Here is a 19,172-nt window from a genome sequence, read left to right as displayed (position 1 = left end):
AAATATCAAAAAATTGGATCTCTAGGATTAATACTTTTAGAGTAATGCTCAAATATGTCAAAATCGTCCCGTAATTACCCCAGATGACTAGATTCCAAAAAAAGTGGTCCGAAGTCCTGGGCCCGGTTGTTCAAAACAAAAGTCGATTAGATTAAGTCCCGATTACCGCTAATCGCGATTAGATTTCGATTATATAGTTAATCCCGGCGATTAACTTCTGTTGTTGGAACGTCAGATTAACTAATCGTGGACTTTTTGCCTGTGTTTTTAAAGATCTTAACCCTGACGTCACAATTTCGAACGTTTCCAAAACATTTGAAAAGCTTTTTTCGTTTGAATTTATCACTTCAAAGCAGCGACTTCACCTTTTTTGCAGAAAAAAGCTTCTTAATCCTCGTTAATCCTGGGTCAGAGCAGAATTAAAATTTGGCCAATTTAATCGGGATTTAATCCAGATTAAAGCCTAATTTTTTTCGAACAACCGACGGTTCTGCATTAATCAGCACTAATCGAGATTTAATAGAAAATTAAGCTAATCGGCCACTAATCCACTTTTAAACAACCGGGCCCTGAAAAGTTCGTGGGAAGGCTCTACAGGGGGGTCAGAACTCTTACCAGGCCAGCTTGGAGTCCCCGGTGGGATGGAAAGCAATGAGACGTTTCTACAACTCCTGAACCACTTGGTACTGACGTACACCTTCAACCAAGTCTAAAAAATACTCTGAGGGGTCCCTATTGAGCTCTGGGCCAAGCCAAGCTAGCGAAGGAATGACAACGCTGTGAAATAACACTTAAGCACGGCTCTAAGTTGGCCCAGTGGTACAAGGTGTTGGGTTCACGCACTAAGGATCCCCGGATGGAACCGGGGTTGGGGTCAACTTTAAAATTTTTATCCAGGTTTTGATGTTTTTTTGGGTGTAGATTCCGAGAAAATAGGTCCCAAGTCCTGAAAAGTTGACGGAAGGGCGCTACGGACCGTAAAGGATCCGTACAGGACAGTAAATTACCCCCTCCCCCAGCGTCGGACTGAGTAAGTCTCACAACTTAAAACTTTCTGGAGACCTGCACCAAGCTCTATAATCTTTTAAGAACTTTGTGAGGTGAGGTATTTTTTGTTTTTTCTAAGATTTTGAGCTTGAATTCCCAGGCTAATACACCTTTCCCATAATTCAAACTTTTCAGAAATCGCCCGGGAAAATGTGCGCTCCACCGTTGTGTATAAAATTGTTTGGGAGGTAAACGAATGGGTTTTTGCCTGTGAGGGGTTAGGGAAAGTTGGTTTTCAGCTTCTAACTTTTGATAATGATAGCGATCTTCTTTTGGCAAGAGATTTTCAAGGTGGTATAATATCATGAATAGATTGAACATACTAAAATTTGAGGGGGTTTTGTTCGACAGAACTTAAGAAAAGCTCAAAAAACCAACTTTCCCCAAGGAAACACAGACAAAAACTGGTTTGTTTACCTCCAGAGACCAAACAGTGGAAAGCATCAAAATAATGCGCGCGAACTAGTTTTATGAACTACGGGAAAGGTGTATTTTGGCATCTACAAAAATAAATGGCTATTCTGTTGTTTCTATATCATTATTCGTTTTAACTAAATGTTATACTTCGAAACCACACGGACAGAGTAGACGGGTCTCCCAGCTACCAACAGCCACGTAGAAGGTCTTTTTAAAAGAAATTGTTAGTCAGGAATTTCTGCCGTATACTATCTTCGCTTTTTTATTTGAATGATGGCGCTGCGATAAAACATAATTAGAATTATTAAAGGCAAAAAGTAGTTGAGCTCCAGCTTTTGGACTAGTCTTTTGTATTTGTGTAAGACATAATAAATGGCTAATCTCACAAATCCCATGCTTTATAAAGTGTTATAAAAAGGAAAAGTTCAAAGGCAGTAGTTTTTTGATTTGATCTGTGGGCCAAAAGTTTCAAAAATCTTATTCCTAGAAATGAAGATCTGTTTCTCCTCAAAACCTAAAACTTTAATCTCAAAAACTTGAAATTAGATATTATTAGTATATTCACTACTCAAGTCTTCAGTCCCGTGTTAAAACTCTACTTTCCAATCTTAAGTTAAAACACTTAAGAGTGAGTGTTAAAATTTTCAGGGATTATCCTTCTGTGCCTGCCATTTTGTAACAGTGATTGTAACAATTTTTATTTAGAAATTAATAATGTTGAAAATAATCATCAAAGCATTGATTGCATTATCTGTGGTAGAAGCTGTTATCTGTAAGTACATTGTATGTAATCATTTTTATAAACACTAGCTCATAAAAAGGAGTAGACGTACTCATCAATTTAAAAAAAAATTTGATAAACATCTCATTTTCAGGGATGATATTAATTTGCTCATGCTTTCTCATTATTTATAAAACATTATTGATGTGTTTTTGCTCATATGAAACTAGTTCATTACAGACAATTAGAAGTTAGCACTTTCCTGTTTGTACTAAGGAGGGCTTTTTTCTGTTCAGTAGTAAAACTAAGGTTATAACTCCCGAAATAATAGAGCCTTTAGCATGAAATTTCTTTACTTTTACGTAGGTTAAAAATGAAATAATTTTTTAAACGTAAAAAGTTTTGGGCATGATGAGTGACGTCATCAAAAAAAATCTTTTGCCGAAGGTTACCTTACATGTCATGCATCTTGTGTGACAGATTTCATCTAGAAAGGCCAACTAGATAGAAAGTTAAGGAGTGGTACAACAGGAAAGACCCCCTCCCAATTCTGAACTGTCCCTAAAAGCCTATTATGAAAAGGGTTAAAGAAAGAGAAAGGGGCAAATGAGCTTTCTGAGAAAAAAACCAACTTGTTCTATAAAGCACCAATCAATGCCAAAATCTTCTTCACTTTTCATGTAAGAATGACTAGAGAATGAATTATCTTCTAGGTCAGTCAACCACTTTGTCACATGACTTTGTCATTTGGTGGAGCTATGCTAGATTTCCAATCACGGGATTCGTGTTTGGCACCATTATCCTTACTTGGGTCTGGATCTATTTGAACAGAGATAGATTTGTGGTATGTAGATTAACAAGATTAATTATAATTATAGTTTCATTTTTGTAGTGCTAATTCTGGATTTGAAAGATTCAATTCATGGATCATTTGGCTTTTTGGCTTATTGAATTACTCTTTCAAGTTCTGGAACATAATTCATTGCCATTTTGATTTTAATGGGTGGATCTGGGAGTCTTTATAACTGCAAGGAAGGTTGAAATAACCTTTCAAACAATCATTGACACTCAAAATTAAACACACACACAAACACGTAAAGAATTTTAAGCTTAGATATTTTATGTATTTCAGGAAAAGAAAAATGAGTCAAAAAATGACCAAAAGGTAAAAATACAACAAGCTAAAACTAAACACAACTAATAACTTATGTAATAAAATTTTGACTCCGACTAATTTTTTGAATCTTTCTTCAAAATTGGAAAAGCAAGGTATTGCTGGTAATTGCTAAAACCCTTCTTACATTATGGTTTGGGGGCCCTGAGTAAAAAAATACTAAAATCAAAATCAAAGGAATCTTTTTATTCATGAATTTAATTAAAAAACAACATTATTTTTTTATTAACACAACAACAGATAACAATGTTTTTCTAAATTATAATTGTGTTTCTTGCAAATCTTCTTTTACTAGCAAATATTATTCTTTTCATTCATTTTTACAAGCATTTTTTACAAATCATTCAGATAGTTTGTTTTAACATAATTTAACACAATTAGCTCATAGATGAATATGAACAACAAAGAAACCAACCAACCCTGAAAATATTTTATGGAACCCAAACTGGTACCTCTGAGGTATGTTCTTATTTTGAAAATGGAAAATTTTGTATCGAAAGGATAGTACTGGGGTCGGGGAAATATTACATATCCTAGACGTCTCTTTTATTAAACTGAGATGCTGTCAGTCAACCCAAGATTTTGGAGGTGGGTGGGTTGGCCAGAAAGATTTTTATTTTTAACAATTTACGAAAGTTCATAGTTCAGAAGGGGGTCACTACCCCCCCCCTACCCTAGAGCTACCCCCCTACCCTAGGTTCTTCCCCCTTTTAAAATTTGATGCTACCCCCCTCAAAATTTTAAAATCCTACAAAAGAAAATAGAACACACTGCATTGCGAAAAAAATAGAATCATTTTGAATCGAATGTTTCAAACATACTAAACAATTAATAAAGAAGACGTTGCATTGTAAATTAAAAATAAAAGGGGGGGGTGCGAACTATGAAAGTTTAGTTCACATTTGGACCTGTTTAGACGATTTTAAATAAAAACTGAAGAGCTAGAAGTGAATTCCCAATAGTCAAGCTTAAGAAAACAGAACAGGACAGATAGAGGTTTTGATTCAAATAAAAAATACTTCATTGAAATAACGTTTGGCAGGTTTCAAAATAGGGTTGATCCAGTTAGTCCAGCAGCCTTATTGTAAGACACTTTATCATCATTACTCTTTATAGGTCATATTATTTTACGCATAAGTTTTAAAAAACTTCTGCATGGTTAAATTGTTGATGATTTTTTATTTTCTTTTTAGAAATTTGCTGGAGATTTGATGAAAGCTGCAGCAGAGCAAGGTTTAAGTGCAACTGTTATAGACATCAAAGAAAAAGACCCTGAACAACTCTTAACGAACCAGGTACAGTACATTTTGAGCCAGAATTCTCTAGTTTTGACCACATTTTTCTCATCATGAAATGTTAATAAAAAAATTATAGTGATCTTCGAGTTTCTAACAGCTGGGATCCCCTGACCTGACAGTGTTTAAATATAAATGTGCTGCATTTTTTAGACTGATGGTAAATCCATTTGTGTGTTTATTGTTTCAACCTTTGTTGATGGAACACCACCAGAAAGCTGCAATAACTTTTGGACATTCATCTCAGACAGTGTTAATGACTTTCGTGTTTCAAAGTTAATGTTAAAAGGAATGAAATATACTGTTTTTGGACTTGGAAACTCCCTTTATAAAGACTCACAAGATGTTGACAATTACAATGTGGTAAGGGCCTACATTACTGTCTCCTCAAAATTCAAAATGAAATCAGTTTGTTACATTTTTTACTCGCAATCTATAAGAGCATAATTTCTTGTCTTTTTTGCTCTTTTTTGTAAATGCATTTTTGTAAAAGCCCTTCATAATCAAACCTTAAAAAAGAAGATAATCATTCAAAGTAAAATTTTGATTGATTTTGATAAAAAATTTTTCTGTATAGTGACATTATTTCCTAGTTTGGTATGAACCTTGACGAAAACTTAGAGAGACTGTCGGCAACTCGTTATTGCAAGCTTGGTTTGGGAGATGACAACATACAAAGAAAAGATCTCGGTATGCTATATTTTTGCTTTACTGTGCACATCAAAGAGGGTAACACAAATTCAAAATTCTAATAGAGTTGTACAAATAAAACATCGTTATTCAGTGGTAAAAACTCAATTTTTAAATTTGAAAGTTACATAATGCAAAGTAGAAAAATGACCGTATGTTGTTTTACATAAATCAAGGTTAGAATTAAGATGTATAGAAAAACCTATTTAGGACGTTTAAAAGGGCAAAAGTTGGGCAACATTAGATGACACTGTATTGAAACTCAATTTATCAGACTACAACTGAGGTAAAGAAAGTGCTTGGAAAACACCTTGTAATTATAGAGTATCCTTCTTGAGAGGTCATAAGGAGACTGTTTGCCTTTCATTTCATAGGAAATATATCAGAGGATTTCAAAGAGTGGTATGGGCAACTCCTGAAGCAAATTGCGAAAGACTCAGTGACTAAAGAGGAGAAAATCAATGGTGTGACCCCTCATGAAGATTCCAACGGGTCTGTAAAAAAAGTTTCTGATGAGAAGCCTGCTACTAATGGAGATGTAAGTTTGCTAATTTCTAAATCAAGCTCTCCAATGCTCAAAATTGTTAAAGACTTAAAAATTTCTTGACCATAGTCAGAAGACAGCATTTGATTGTTCAAAAAAAGCTAGCATCATTATATTGATTACTGATACTTAAGGGGAAGAAACTATACCACTTTTTTAGGTGAATTACGAATCAGAAAGTGATAGTGAAAATACAACAAGTGGTGGTGGTGGGTGCAAATCCGGTGCTGGTGATGATGGAGGCTTGGTTGATGTGGAAGATATTGGTGTAGTGATGGGGAAAGTCAAGCAAACTGAAAGTGTATGATTGTAAACTCAAAAATCGTTATAACTTTTCTCTTTTTTTTAAACAGACCATAATGTGAAAAAAAACTAGCCAACCCTTCATCCTTCCTTTTAAGAAAATGTACATCTAATGGCAGGATCACAAGATCAAGCCTTTACAATAGGGAATTCTTCATAAAGCTTCTTGGAAATGAGATATTTCTTTTTTACATTAATTTTTATTGCTAATTTGAATAGTTAATAACAGTCTCATAATTTTATCTGGATACCTGGACAAATCCTATATTGATTTACATGCTTACATCGGCTTCAACGTAAATAAGATTAGAAAAATAAAGAAGTTGAACTAAACTTTAACTTAGTTTTTGTACCTTCCTTTATAGGAGTTCGATGAGGGCTTCGTTGGTAAGTTTTCTATGGGTGTTCATTCATTCTTTTAACTTTTGATTATAATATTAATAAGTGCTCTTGATTTCAGGTATAGTCTTTAAAAATATGGTATTACTACACATGATTAAATCACATTATAAAAACTGTTTTGTTTTATCACTAGGGGAGAAGAGTGCACCAAATAACCGTGAAATGATCACACCGATGTTAAAAAAATCCCTAGAAAAGCAAGGTAAATCTTTAAAAACTGATGACTTCAGCATGAAAATAACACACACCTCATGACTTCAGACTGTGTGTGTGATTATGCCCTAGTATCTTTTTCAATTTCTATTGTTTTATGCTAACCTATCAATTACCTGTAATCTGCTGTAATTCATATTTCAATTTATTTCAAAGATCCCAAAAACTGTATTATTTCACAATGCAATCTCGTTCTTTAAAGGCTACAAGTTGATTGGGTCTCACTCTGGTGTAAAAATTTGTCGTTGGACAAAGGTATATTTTTTTGGGTGTGAAAGCTTGAAAAACATTTTTTCATTTTAAAACAACCCCTTCTTACAGACCCACTGTAACTCCTTCCCACTGGAAAAATTGGCCAAAATATCGTTCCCGGTGGAAGATTATATCCTGTAATATTTTTTGTCCCCACTGAAAATAATTAAATAAACCATCCTCACTGCAAAATATTATGCTATTTTTCCCATCCCCACTGAATTTTCTGACTTGAAAACAAAAGAATTCTATCCCCGTCCATAGAAAATATGGGAATATCAATCCCCATTGAGTTTCGTCCGTTATTTTATATATCCCCCACTGGCTGAAAAAATCCTACCGGGTCTGTGAGAAGAAGATGTTTTAAAATTGATATTGATGGACGTTTTAATGAAAAGTGAATAAAGAAGATAAAGAGTTAAAATGATATTGTCAAAGATTTTCTTCAGAAGCCTAAAGAACCACTATTTTCCTTATTTCAGTCAATGATGAGAGGTCGTGGTGGATGTTACAAACACACATTTTATGGTATCGAAAGTCATCGATGTATGGAGACCACACCAAGCCTTGCTTGTGCAAATAAATGTGTTTTCTGTTGGAGGTAAGAAGTCTTACTTTTGAAATGTTCTTTTACGATGACTTCAAATAAATTTTTATGTGGTTTTCTCCTATAAGTTAAGGAGAGTGCAGGAATTGTATATATTTTTGAATAAACATCCCTTTTTCTTAAAAAATGAGGGTTGTTTTTTATTATTCCTATACCTTCTGAATGGCCAACACCTTAAAGTTTTAGTTAGCCTTTCTTCTTCAAAATTCTAAGATGTTAGAGATTTACCCCATTTTCATTTTCTTTTTTAATTTTAATCCAAACACGCACTATTTTTGGAAAAACCGAGATTATCCCAAGTAGTAGATCTAGAGTACTGTATCGAAAAACGCTGGTGATCTTCAAGGCCAATAAAGTGACCTCATTATTGTTGTCTAATTTTCCCACACAGACATCACACAAACCCAGTCGGTACTGAGTGGAAATGGAAAATGGATGAACCAAAAAAAATAGTGGACGGTGCTCTTGAAAATCATTACAAAATGGTCAAGCAATTTAGAGGTTTGTAACTGTAATACCTTGCCTATTTGTGTCAACTAAATATTAGCCATTTGCTAAATGTCCGAGCCTAGAGAACAAAGTAAGGTCACTAAACTAAAAAAGAAGAGTGCTTTATGCCTTGGGTGGTTCTATGTGGCATTGTCCACAATTTTAAGTAAAGTTAATGTCTTTTGTTCTTGATGAAAACATTCAACCTCAGCATCATTATTGACATTCTTCGCCTGTTATCTTAAGGAATTTTTTCCATGTCGTTTTTAAATTTAACTCTGTTAGACTTACTTCTTTTGGGTGCTAGAAAAAAAACTTTGTCTCAAAACTCGAGTATCATTTGATTGTTTTCGTGAAGAGTTCGCTACATAACCCTGAAGAAATCACTTAAAGTCAATGAACTTAAAATTCAAATCTGTCACGTAAAGTTCAACTCCTCTAGCGCCAGAATCCTTATTTCAGTGGACTTGGTGGAAACCTGGTCTTGGACTATTTGACACATTGAATTCAAAACTCAGAAAAATCATTCATAATTTATATTTTCGAAGCAAAAAAAAACTGAAATTGTATATAAAATTGTGCACAATATTCTTCCGATCTTGAAAAGTGCTGCAATGCACAGGTTTCAAGGAATCAAAATAAAAAGTGGACGCGTGGCTTGCAACTTCAGCTCATTGTTATATCGTAATCTTCTGTATGTATGGGCCAAAATATTACAACGTTATCAGTAAAGTTTCCATGACTCGAACACGCACGTGGAACACAAATTTGTTCGAGTTATTGGCTAAGGTTTATAAGGCATTGCTAACTGAGGGACCATGAAACTTGTTCAAATTATTTATCACTTTTATTGAATCTAAAAAGGTATTTCAGTATTTTTGAACGCAAAATTAGCTTTTGAAAGAGATAAAAGCAAACTATTTATTTAATTAGATCGATCTCGGTTTAATTACTTGATATTTTTTCGTGTTGTTCACATGTAATTCAAATAGAAACTAATTCGAAACATGTGTATGGAAGCTTGGTCATAGTTCACAAACTGTTCCAGGCTGACCTTTGCGCTCCATGTTTTAAACTTAGTAACCACATGTTGGCCGTGACTGCTATTCAGTGGTGGAGCCCACGTGTGATCTTGGAATTCTACACATTTTGAAATGTTGGTAGGATGTAAGGCGATGAATGTCAGCCTGGGCCAAAATTCTTCATTGATACCATCAAACACTACTTTAGGGATCGGCGGTGCAACATATTCGTTTTTTGACGGTTGAGGAGAAAAGCAGTTTGGTTGTATCGGCTCCATTATTTGATAATGAATAGGCTGCATTCTTTGATGATCAGGCGGATCGATTTCACCAAATTTCTTCGCTATTATTTGAAATTGACACGTTTGATTTTGACTGATCTTTCCAAAAATCTTTCCAAAAATGTATTTCTTTGTTATGTAAGTTCTCGGGAATTTGGTTGAAATATCGTTATACCAGTCTACGTAGGATGCATATAAATTTGTGGACACTTCCTTACCATCAAAAAACCTTTTTGCTCCCCACATAAGTCTAGCTGTATTGGTGACATAGGATTCCTTTGTGTTGGGAACCCAATTAATTTTGGTTGGTGTCTGGTTTGGTGACAAACTGACTTTCCCAATTTTTTGTTGAAGTTCAACTTCTTTTTGTTGTTCCACCATTTTGAGTTTTCCTTCATGCTCCAAATGCATCATTTGGATCTTGTTTTCATGATCAATTCTCATATGTTCCTTCTCCAACTCTAAAACTTTGATGTTGTTTTGAAGTTCTTGGTTTGATTGTCTCAACCTAACATTTTCAACGCGAAGGCCTTGCATTTCTTCATTTCCATTCGAACGTCTGGGACCTTCGATTTGGTTCATACTTCTATGTGCTTGGTTCATGTTTGTTTTCTGCAGTTGTTAATAACGTTTAACATTCTAGTGAATCCCTGTATTTTCTCGAACCATTATTCAGCATTGTCAATCAATCTACACATTTTTTATAAGAAACCAGGTGGTTAAGTCTCGAGAGTTCAAATTAGCCAATTATTTCACTATTTTGTAAAGTAAACGCCCTTTAGATAATCTAACCATGACAGGCGATAGCCCTCAACCTAATGAGCATAAATATGGCAAAAAATCAGGTGTGGTCAAAGCAAATTTTTCAGAAAATGAACTAGAATGCTAAATGCTAAGCAACCCCAGCCCTGACCCGAAAATTGGAGCTGCTTATAAAAAAATGCGTATTTTAATTAAACATAAATCATACCATCCATATTATCTTTAGTTTTGTAGTTGCATCCTTCTTTCTTTATAATATATTAAGATTAAAGCTCCCTACTAGAGATCTAAAGCCGGCATAATCCTGGGTTTTTAATTTTTTGTTTAACGATAGGTTGCTCTTTATTATAAAAACCAATGACAATTTTTTTTTTATTTCCCTTTTAGTTGCTCAGTATAGTTCAGCCTTTTAAAGTCTTATAAAAGAAGTGACTTCTTGATATAATCCATTCTACCCCGAGCAACAGGGATGAACCTTTATGTAGAATTAACCAGAAACTCTAAGCAAGTTACTAATTCTCATTTCTCTTTATTCCATTTATAAATCGATTCGTCCTCTAAAAAGGCTTCTTTATAGCACACAAGATTGAAAACGTGACATATGTCTATTTGTGTAGACATAGCAACCTAACCTAACGACCTTTGACATGATTTTGAATGGATGAATTTTTGAGATTTAGCTAATTTTTCACTTTTGGGGTCTGGGGACGATTTTAGAGCAGAAATGAAGCTGTAATCTCGAGACATTTTGTTTACGTGCTCCAAAATTTAGTGGTGTTTTATTTACACAATTTTTTATAAGCAACTCCAATTTTCGGGTCATAGCATTCAAGCTCATTTTCTGAAAAATTTGCTTTGACCACACCTGATATTATATCGTACTTATGTTTATTGGGTCAAGGCCTCTGACTGTCGTAGTCAGATTATCTAGAAAGCTTTTATTTTGCGAAATAGTGAAAAGAATCTTGCCAAGTTGCCTTGGCAGCTTGGTTGCTTATGAATTAATTTTTTTTTTGGGGGGTGGGGGCGAATTTAAGCGTCAAAGCAAGACTAAAAAGTTGGCTTATATATTGATCTTTCAATTGGACAAGCGAGGAGACTGAAGTTGACTGTCGCGTATGTATGGTTTTAACGTTAAATCTTTTGAAAATGTTTACTACAGGCGTATTTAGAAAATTAGTAATATACAATTTTCATACACTAATAAAATTTCATTTTTTGATTTTCTAGGTGTGCCAGGAGTGAAAGCAGAGAGATACACGGAAGCAATGAATGTTCAACACTGCGCTTTGTCTCTTGTCGGTAAGCTCCAATATTTAACAAAGTACTGTGAGGTGAAGTCGGGATCTCAGCTTATCGATTTTAACGGTAATACTCGAGTCTTTAGTAGTAGTAGTAGTGTAGTGGTCATCGTTCTTGACTTCCGTGCTGGAGGTCAGGGTTCGATTCCCACTCGGTGCTGCGATTCACTTGGCAAGTGTATGTACCTTGGCCCGGGTCAACCCATACCATGTGAGGGGAATAGGGTACCATCACTCTGATACAAGAGTATGGGAAGATATGCTGGGCATTGAATGTGGTGTGGTGATGGTACTCATATGTTCAGTACCTGCGAGAACGCAAAGTTCTCCCGTACTGTTCGAGTATCATCATCGATACAGCACGGCTCTGATGTGTCGCGAGCACAGAGTACAATGTCTGGTAAGCACTGTGATTTCCCTATCTTGGGGAAACTATCCCGGGATAGGGCCCAGTCCGATGATATCGGAGGGTTAGCTTCTCTCTTCTCTCTCATTTTCAATCACCATTTTTCTATTTCTTTTGAATTTTTTCTTTTTGATAATATTCCACTCCTGTTTGTCTTTTCAACAAGCACAAAACCGCTATCTAATTCGAATTTTATAAAAAGTTACAGCCTTTTTTGTCTCCGCTGCAAATTATATTGAGACAGACATTATCATATAACACCTACATTACTGTATAATGCGTATTATAAAACAACAACTCAAGACTATCTATTCGTCTTTTTCATCTATTTGTAGGTGAACCTATCATGTATCCAGAGATCAACGAATTGATCAACTTGTTGCACAGTAAAATGATCTCCACTTTCTTAGTCACCAATGCTCAGTTCCCTGATGCTATAAGGTAAATCATCAGTCACTACACTTGTTCCTTTTTTATGCCCGTGTAGTGGCGAATATCGTATTACTTCGAATAAACACCCCTCTTCTGAGGAAGAAAATTATAATAAACGCCTTTTCGTGGAGGCGCCCGGGCGTTCATTCGAAGTAAAACGGTACTACACAATCATCTTTTTCGTTACAACCCTCGATACAGTTTTCTCCGTATATTGAACACTAGGAGATGTGAATTGCTCAAGTAAAAGTTTAACTGTCACGCATCCGTGATATGTTTTGATGTATAGGGGATGCCCATCTTGTATAAATGTGCCGTCCTTGAATTACCCTAAATTTGTTTCAATTTTCTCAAAAAGGTTTAGAAATCCGAATGATTGTATTAACCTCTAGCTATTCAATTTTTTAATTCAAATTTAATGAAACTTAAAGATCTCTCATATAAATCTTACTAATCAAGCTAATCGAAGTTTCTAAAAATAAAAAACACAAAGACGAGGATAGCTCTCGGACGGGAATTTTATAACCTGCTCCTATATCAAAACATATCAGAGGGGATGCGTGCAGCCTGTAAAAAATTGGGAGCTTATTTCAAACATCTATCCCTGGTACCACGACTCAAATTGTTAGCTCTGTAAAGGGAAATTTTATTTGCATTGTTTACAAGCTTATTTTTACATTTTCTCCCACTGCATTGTAGAAACTTGAAGCCAGTAACTCAACTATATGTCAGTGTGGATGCAAGCACCAAGGAAAGTTTGAAGAAAATCGATCGGCCTTTATTCCGTGACTTCTGGCAACGCTTCTTGGAAAGTCTGACTTCACTCTCTGATAAGGTGAACAGCTTACATTAATTCAAGTTTCTCATGTGAATAGCTTAAATTAATTTATGGAACATATAAACGACTAGACATACATCTCCTTTGTATTTTTGTAGAAAGCACTGCTAGATTCGTTGCCGCTTCTAGCCGCTTCGTTAAAAACATAAAATTAAACAAAACATTTTGCTGCTGATATACCTCTTGGGAAAACCTTGTTAAAATTGGCAAAACTTCGATAAAAGTCTATGTTGTTTACTCTTCTCAAGTCTTTTATGTATATCATAGCTAGGATAGCAGAAGCAAAGAGACAATAGAAGATAGACGTCCAGTCGTTGATAGTTTATGTTAAATTTAAGCCTCTGATTCCAAAGAACTTGGCTAAACAACCAGATTGTTATGTTACATTTGCCATATCCCTTTAGAGCAGGGTGCGATTTGCGCAGAATGAATGATCTGTTATTAACCCTTTAGCAGGCTAATTTTGTTAGCGATTCACACTCAGCGTGGCTTTCATAAGGGCTGATGAGATAGAGACGACTAAATTGCTTTCTCGTTCTAAAGAAGCAAACTGACTGATCACCTTTATGATGACGTCATCAAGTCAAATTTTCTTCTATGAATTCCTTTTATGGTAGGGAACATATCTGCAAAGTCCGTAGCATTTCTAGATCAAAAGTTATAAAAGGGTGGTGGAAAACAACCCCCTTGATAATAGGAAGGCCCCCCAAAAGCTTGATAATAATAGGGTTAACCGAAAAACATATTTTTTACACTCAGGGCCAACGTACAGTCTATCGTTTAACATTGGTAAAAGCGTTCAATACAGAAGAAATAGAAGGTTACGCAAAACTGGTCTCCCTTGGTAAACCTGGCTTCATCGAAGTCAAGGTAAGAAAGTGTATCCCGTCTGCAAGTAATTCATCGAATTGCACTTTTTCTTCTTTATAAGCAACCAGGTTGCTAAGAATCGAGCCCTAATATTAGCCAATTTTTTTGTTTTTTGTTACTATCTCCTAAAAAAGGTAAACGGTAAACGGTAACCCTTGAAATAATAAGCATAAATAAAGTTTAATATGAGGGGTGATCAAAGCAAATTATCCCAGAAAGTGAGCTAGAATGCTAAGCAACTTCAGCCTTGAGCCGAAAATTGGGGTTGCTTATAAAAAAAAGGGTACTTCATGGAAAGCCGTGTGAAAGATCGTTTCGTTTCCTCGTGATTGTTATTTGTCCAGACAAAGATTTTGAATGACTTCTCCCAGTAAAATTACGGTTAAGCCCGTAAGTAATAAAGACTGCTCTGGCTTCAGCTGGCTTTCCTATGATTATTCCCAGAGGTTCCAATCATGAACGTTTCCTATATTTCTGTTTAATGTGTTTTTCCTGTCAAGACCACGAGTTTTTTCAGGATATTGACACTTTTTATTTGTCCATCATACTTTAGGGTGTTACATATTGCGGAGATTCAAAAGCATCAAGTCTTACAATGGAAAACGTTCCTTGGCATCAAGAAGTATAATTTCAAATATTCAAAACAAATTCTTAATGACACTTTTCAAGTTCCATCTGAAGTTTTCTTAGTTGCGATTGAAAATTTAACTAGTTTTAAAAAAGTACCCCCAGAAATGACCAATACCAATTTTTATACCTAAGTACCCCTATGACTGTAGCATAAAGATAGAGCATTCAGCTACGCAAGGTTGTGGGTTCGATCCCCAGCCGGGTCATACCAAAGATTCCCAAAAAGATACTTGATGCCTCTCTGCTTAATGCTCAGCAACTAAAGAGACGGGTCAAGGGTAAATGGAGAAATCAAGGGAAAGGGATGGCGCCCTCCCATTCCTTCGGGTAGATAGCTAGAGAAAAGGGAGCCTTCGCCCTTGACTGCGGTCGCTGCGGTTACTTAATGTAACTCGTCTCTCTCGTCTCAAAATTTCAATAAAAAGAGCTTTTCAAGTAAGATTTCTTTTAATTTCATTAGGTTGTTGGGTTCGTACAGCAATTGGCCGAATCTCTTCCTGATTACGAGATAGCCTCAGAACATGAACATTCTAATTGTGTATTGCTGGCTCACAAAAGGGTTTGTTCAACCATTTGTTTTTTGTGGCTTTGATGGCTTCTATTTTCGCTGTGACTTCAATCTTAAGCACCAGTAAACAGAGCATGGATTTTATCTACCGGATGCGGTACAAAAAAGTTTCATTCTTTAAAGTAAATTTTCTCGAGTTAAAAAAAACCGAACCAATCCTTTTCCATTGGAAAGAAGAAAGATTTAGTTCATTTAGATCAAAAGCTATGCTTAAATGAAGAAAGAAGTAAAAAGTTCCTTCCTGGAAAGGTCCAACAAACGTTGAAAATTTTGTGGTGCAACCGGTAGTTATTCTAACTAATTGTTAACCGGTTACTTTTTCAAAGCAGGCTACACGGCTTTTTGCGCAATGCAATTGGTTCTTTTCGCAATGCAATTGGCTCTTTTCGCATGACGACGGGCTTACACTGCCTAGAGTTGCCCGTCGTTAGGTAAATTCACTGTGACATCACTTTTTCAAAGGAAAATGAACAATGCGTTGACATCATTTCTCTAATTTTTTGTTTCTGACTTCAGAAAATAAAACAATTTTTGATCTCTTTTCCCTTTTTTTTTCTCGCTTTATTTCGCTATTTTTTCCTGGATAAAGCGCTAAAATTCAATCGAAGCTGAAGGAAACAAATACAATAATGACCGGTTTTTTCGGGCTGTACTGAAAATATTGCCCTCGGTCAACGCAACAACCTTGCAAGCTCGGTCGTTACTTGACCTCGGGCTAATCTCTCAGTACAGCCCTCACTAACTGGTTATTATTGTATTAAAGTGATTAGAACTCATTTTAAGATTTTCGCAAATTTTACTGTACGTACAAAATCAACTTATTACATTTGTAATGAGACGTTGTTTTGAAATATGGTTAAACAGGATTTTAATGATGTCTCCTAAAAAGAGCTTAATTGAATATGCGATAAAGGTAGATTCCTTGTTAGCTACAATTTTTCTTTTAAATTCTTTTAGTTCAAGATCAACAACAAATGGCACACGTGGATTGATTACCCCAAGTATCACCAGCTGGTAAGCCCCTATCTATCTATCGTAAAATTCTCTCAATATTGGAATTTATAAAAATGTTAATAGACCGATCTGAAGTTTGATCTTGTGAGAGAAATGATGTTCTGTTCTTTTACGATTCGGTTTAAAGCAGTCGGCAATTCATTTTTTGTTTGGATCGCTAGTGACCAGTCCATGTTCTAGTGTATTTCTCACTCTTTAGATGTTGTGCCTTATTACACGAATATTACTAGGCAAGTATTTAACGGCCTTTAAATTAACACTATAAAAATTAGCACGAATCTTATTGCTTTTTCAAGGACACCATGGCTGGTTTTAATTAAGAGGGTTTTTATTAACACGAAATTTTTCAATTCGTGTTGATAAAATGACTAGTAATATTCGTGTAAATCAATATTTGGATGAACAATTGCAACGTGTTTATGAGCTTCATGGTTCTCAACAGTTTTCAATTGATTTTTGATTGTTGATTTTAAAAGAAGAGCAAGGAAGTTCTTTTGAAATTGATAGTAGTCGAAATATATTTTAACTTCAAGTTTTGTCTCGTAAGTGATTAACTTTGCATTTCAACTTTTTTTGAGACACCGATCTTCAAAAATTCTCAAATATTCTTAGGAAAAATGTGCATTTCATTACAGATGAAAGATTACGAAGAATCGAATGGTACAAAAACATTTAAAGACATCGACTACATGGAAATCACACCGGAGTGGGCCGTGTTTGGCAACCCGCATCGCGGTTTTGATCCGGACGAGACACGATGGCATCGGAAAAAGAAAGCAGACGTCACTGGAGGGTGTTGATGACCCGAAACGCGGCGACATTCGACGTATTGTAAGAAATGGTGCATTTTCTCATTTGAATATTTTGACTTTGTGCTGAAACGACACGAAATAGCACTGTAAACTATTGTCAGTTAACTGGATTGTTGACATTAAGAGCTACTGTAAAGTGAAAGCTTAAAATCAAGCTTTTTTGGATCTAGTACTTTGACTATGAACAATAAATGGAATTTCATTTTAACTGAAAACGGGTGATAAACTGATAGCACTGTAAACTTTGTTTACGACGAAGGTTGTGTATGTATATGAAATGCTTGGTTTTAAAATGTAAATCGTTGTTGTTTTATTTTACTGAATTATTTTTGGATAAAGAATGATTTTGGAAAGTCGTCTATAATCACAAGCTTGTTTCCTCATTTTTCACGGCACATAAGAATACGAACTGTAAGATATTTTCAAATTTGCCGTCTGAAAAATCTGTCAAATGAATGGAAGTTTACTTGTTTTCAAAACTTTCATCAAATGTTTGAAGGTCAAACCTTTTTCTTTTGGTACTTTTTTTGTACTTTTTATGACAGGCTTTGAATATTATTGACTGTGCTTTTAATACCAAAATTATATTATACAACTAGTGCATATTTTTGGAGATTTTGGCAAGGGGAGAAACATCAAAACAACAGCAAGGTTAAATTTAGTTTTTCTTGAAATGTATCAAAAAGATCAATCGTCAAAATAACTTGATGTGTCGAACAAAATTCATCAATCTGTCATAATATGTATTCACAATTGTGTACAAAAATATTCTATACCAAAAATATCTTGATCAATAATTTAATCTGAATTTAAAATGTGACTCTTTCCACCAATAGCGAATGTTGCAAAGAATCGAATTCAAATTATCGATGTTTTTTTCCGGTTAATATTTCTTGCGTCTCAATCTTTGCTTCCGTCTCAATCAAAAATTCTTTTTGACAGTAGAGGCCTTACTCATCTTTTCCACGTAAAAGTATGGTACTTTTTGGTGTCGACTTCTATTGAATTTAAGAACACGGTAGTGAAATGCTTTCATGATATCGTTTCATTCTTAATACCAATTAACATTATCCCTCTGCACGAAGTCTCGCTGTATTGTTTTTCTAATGTGGTATACTTTTATGTCGACTTCTAATGAATATCAAAACCCGTGATTCTTCTAAGAAGTTCATCTTCTTGAGAATCGAAATCTTTCACAACATTTTACCTACACTGTGTTTCCTCCTAGATCTCGCTTTCAAGCTCTTAAGCATCTCTTCTGCTTTTGCGACTTCTTCTTGGTAAGCTTTCTCTCTATTCCGGTCATACTCCTCTAAATCCTCAGCGCGCTCTTCGGCTTGCGATACACAATGTCTTCTGTTTTGTTCCAAGAAATATTTTTCATCTATTCCGCTTGGACAGCTTGGTCTACGGTACTTTGGTTTTGCGGAAGCACCCGTTTCAGTCGTTTTGTCAGTCTCTGGTTTTTTGATTTTTGATTTCCAAGCTTTAAAAGCGTTTTCTAGAAACTTTGGGTTTTGCGCTTTCGCCTTATCTGATGATTGGATTTGTCCCTCCTTTTTGGTGGATTCTTCTTGCGAATTCGATTCTTCTGGCTTTTGCTGCGAACTAGCTTCTTTCGATTTTTCGCTTTCCTTGGCTTTGTTTAAAACCATTTGCAGCATGTCCACTGATCCGCTATCCATAGCGGCATTGATAAGTGAAATCTGCATGTTGTTGTTTGAATCTCCGGTACCGTTGGATTTGCCATTCTTTTTCATTTTAGCTAAAAGCTCAGCCACTTTCTGCAAGTTGAGCGTTTTAATTGCTAGCATCAGTTCTGTTGTGGCCGCCTTGAAAATAGAAAGTTTACCAAATTAAAAGAAATTTAGTGTCAGTTGAATAGAATCAGCTTAAACCACTTCCATTTTCATTTAAAGTAAAATCAAGCAAAATCTATCAGAATGAAGAACAACAACGAAAAATAATCATTTCGACCAATCAAGTACTAAGGTCTACTTCCATGGAAAACTTACCATGTTGGTCATACTGTAGAGTTCCTTCTTGAAAAATCGCGTTAAATACAAAGAAAGAACTTTCCTA

The 19,172-nt window shown here is 35.2% G+C and overlaps 2 protein-coding genes across 3 annotated transcripts in view; both read left to right on the top strand.

Annotated features, from left to right (window-relative positions):
• Nucleotides 1-19,172, top strand: part of LOC136823840 (meiotic nuclear division protein 1 homolog) — a 146,317-nt gene that overhangs the window by 104,503 nt on the left and 22,642 nt on the right. The window lies entirely within an intron of this gene.
• On the top strand, nt 2,138-17,454 carry LOC136824017 (S-adenosyl-L-methionine-dependent tRNA 4-demethylwyosine synthase TYW1-like). Of its 2 annotated transcripts, XM_067080175.1 has the most exons (22): nt 2,138-2,236; nt 2,899-3,029; nt 3,318-3,350; nt 3,741-3,818; nt 4,553-4,654; nt 4,808-5,017; nt 5,248-5,344; nt 5,719-5,882; nt 6,049-6,189; nt 6,557-6,578; nt 6,727-6,795; nt 7,009-7,061; nt 7,541-7,659; nt 8,057-8,166; nt 11,450-11,521; nt 12,262-12,367; nt 13,058-13,193; nt 13,956-14,066; nt 14,620-14,688; nt 15,157-15,255; nt 16,222-16,278; nt 16,914-17,454. In XM_067080175.1, exons 1-22 carry the CDS (start codon nt 2,179-2,181, stop codon nt 17,076-17,078), a joined length of 2,202 nt encoding a protein of 733 aa, XP_066936276.1. In that variant the 5' UTR covers nt 2,138-2,178; the 3' UTR covers nt 17,079-17,454. The 2 variants fall into 2 exon arrangements, with proteins under 2 accessions (XP_066936276.1, XP_066936277.1); XM_067080176.1 differs by lacking the exon at nt 3,318-3,350 and having other exon boundaries at nt 2,146-2,236.

Source organism: Clytia hemisphaerica, unplaced genomic scaffold, assembly GCF_902728285.1.
Source record: "Clytia hemisphaerica strain Z4C2 unplaced genomic scaffold, Clytia hemisphaerica genome assembly, whole genome shotgun sequence".
In the NCBI taxonomy this organism is placed as follows: Eukaryota; Metazoa; Cnidaria; class Hydrozoa; order Leptothecata; family Clytiidae; genus Clytia; species Clytia hemisphaerica.
Note: the sequence above shows the minus strand (reverse complement) of the source record. Positions and strands in the feature narration are given on the sequence as shown.

Excerpts from the sequence above, each read along its gene's own strand:
- LOC136824017 (XM_067080175.1), top strand. The coding sequence starts at position 2,179 with ATGTTGAAAATAATCATCAAAGCATTGATTGCATTATCTGTGGTAGAA. Across the intron at positions 4,655-4,807 it reads AACAACTCTTAACGAACCAG|ACTGATGGTAAATCCATTTG; the intron begins GTACAGTACATT and ends TGCATTTTTTAG. Across the intron at positions 6,190-6,556 it reads AAGTCAAGCAAACTGAAAGT|GAGTTCGATGAGGGCTTCGT; the intron begins GTATGATTGTAA and ends CTTCCTTTATAG.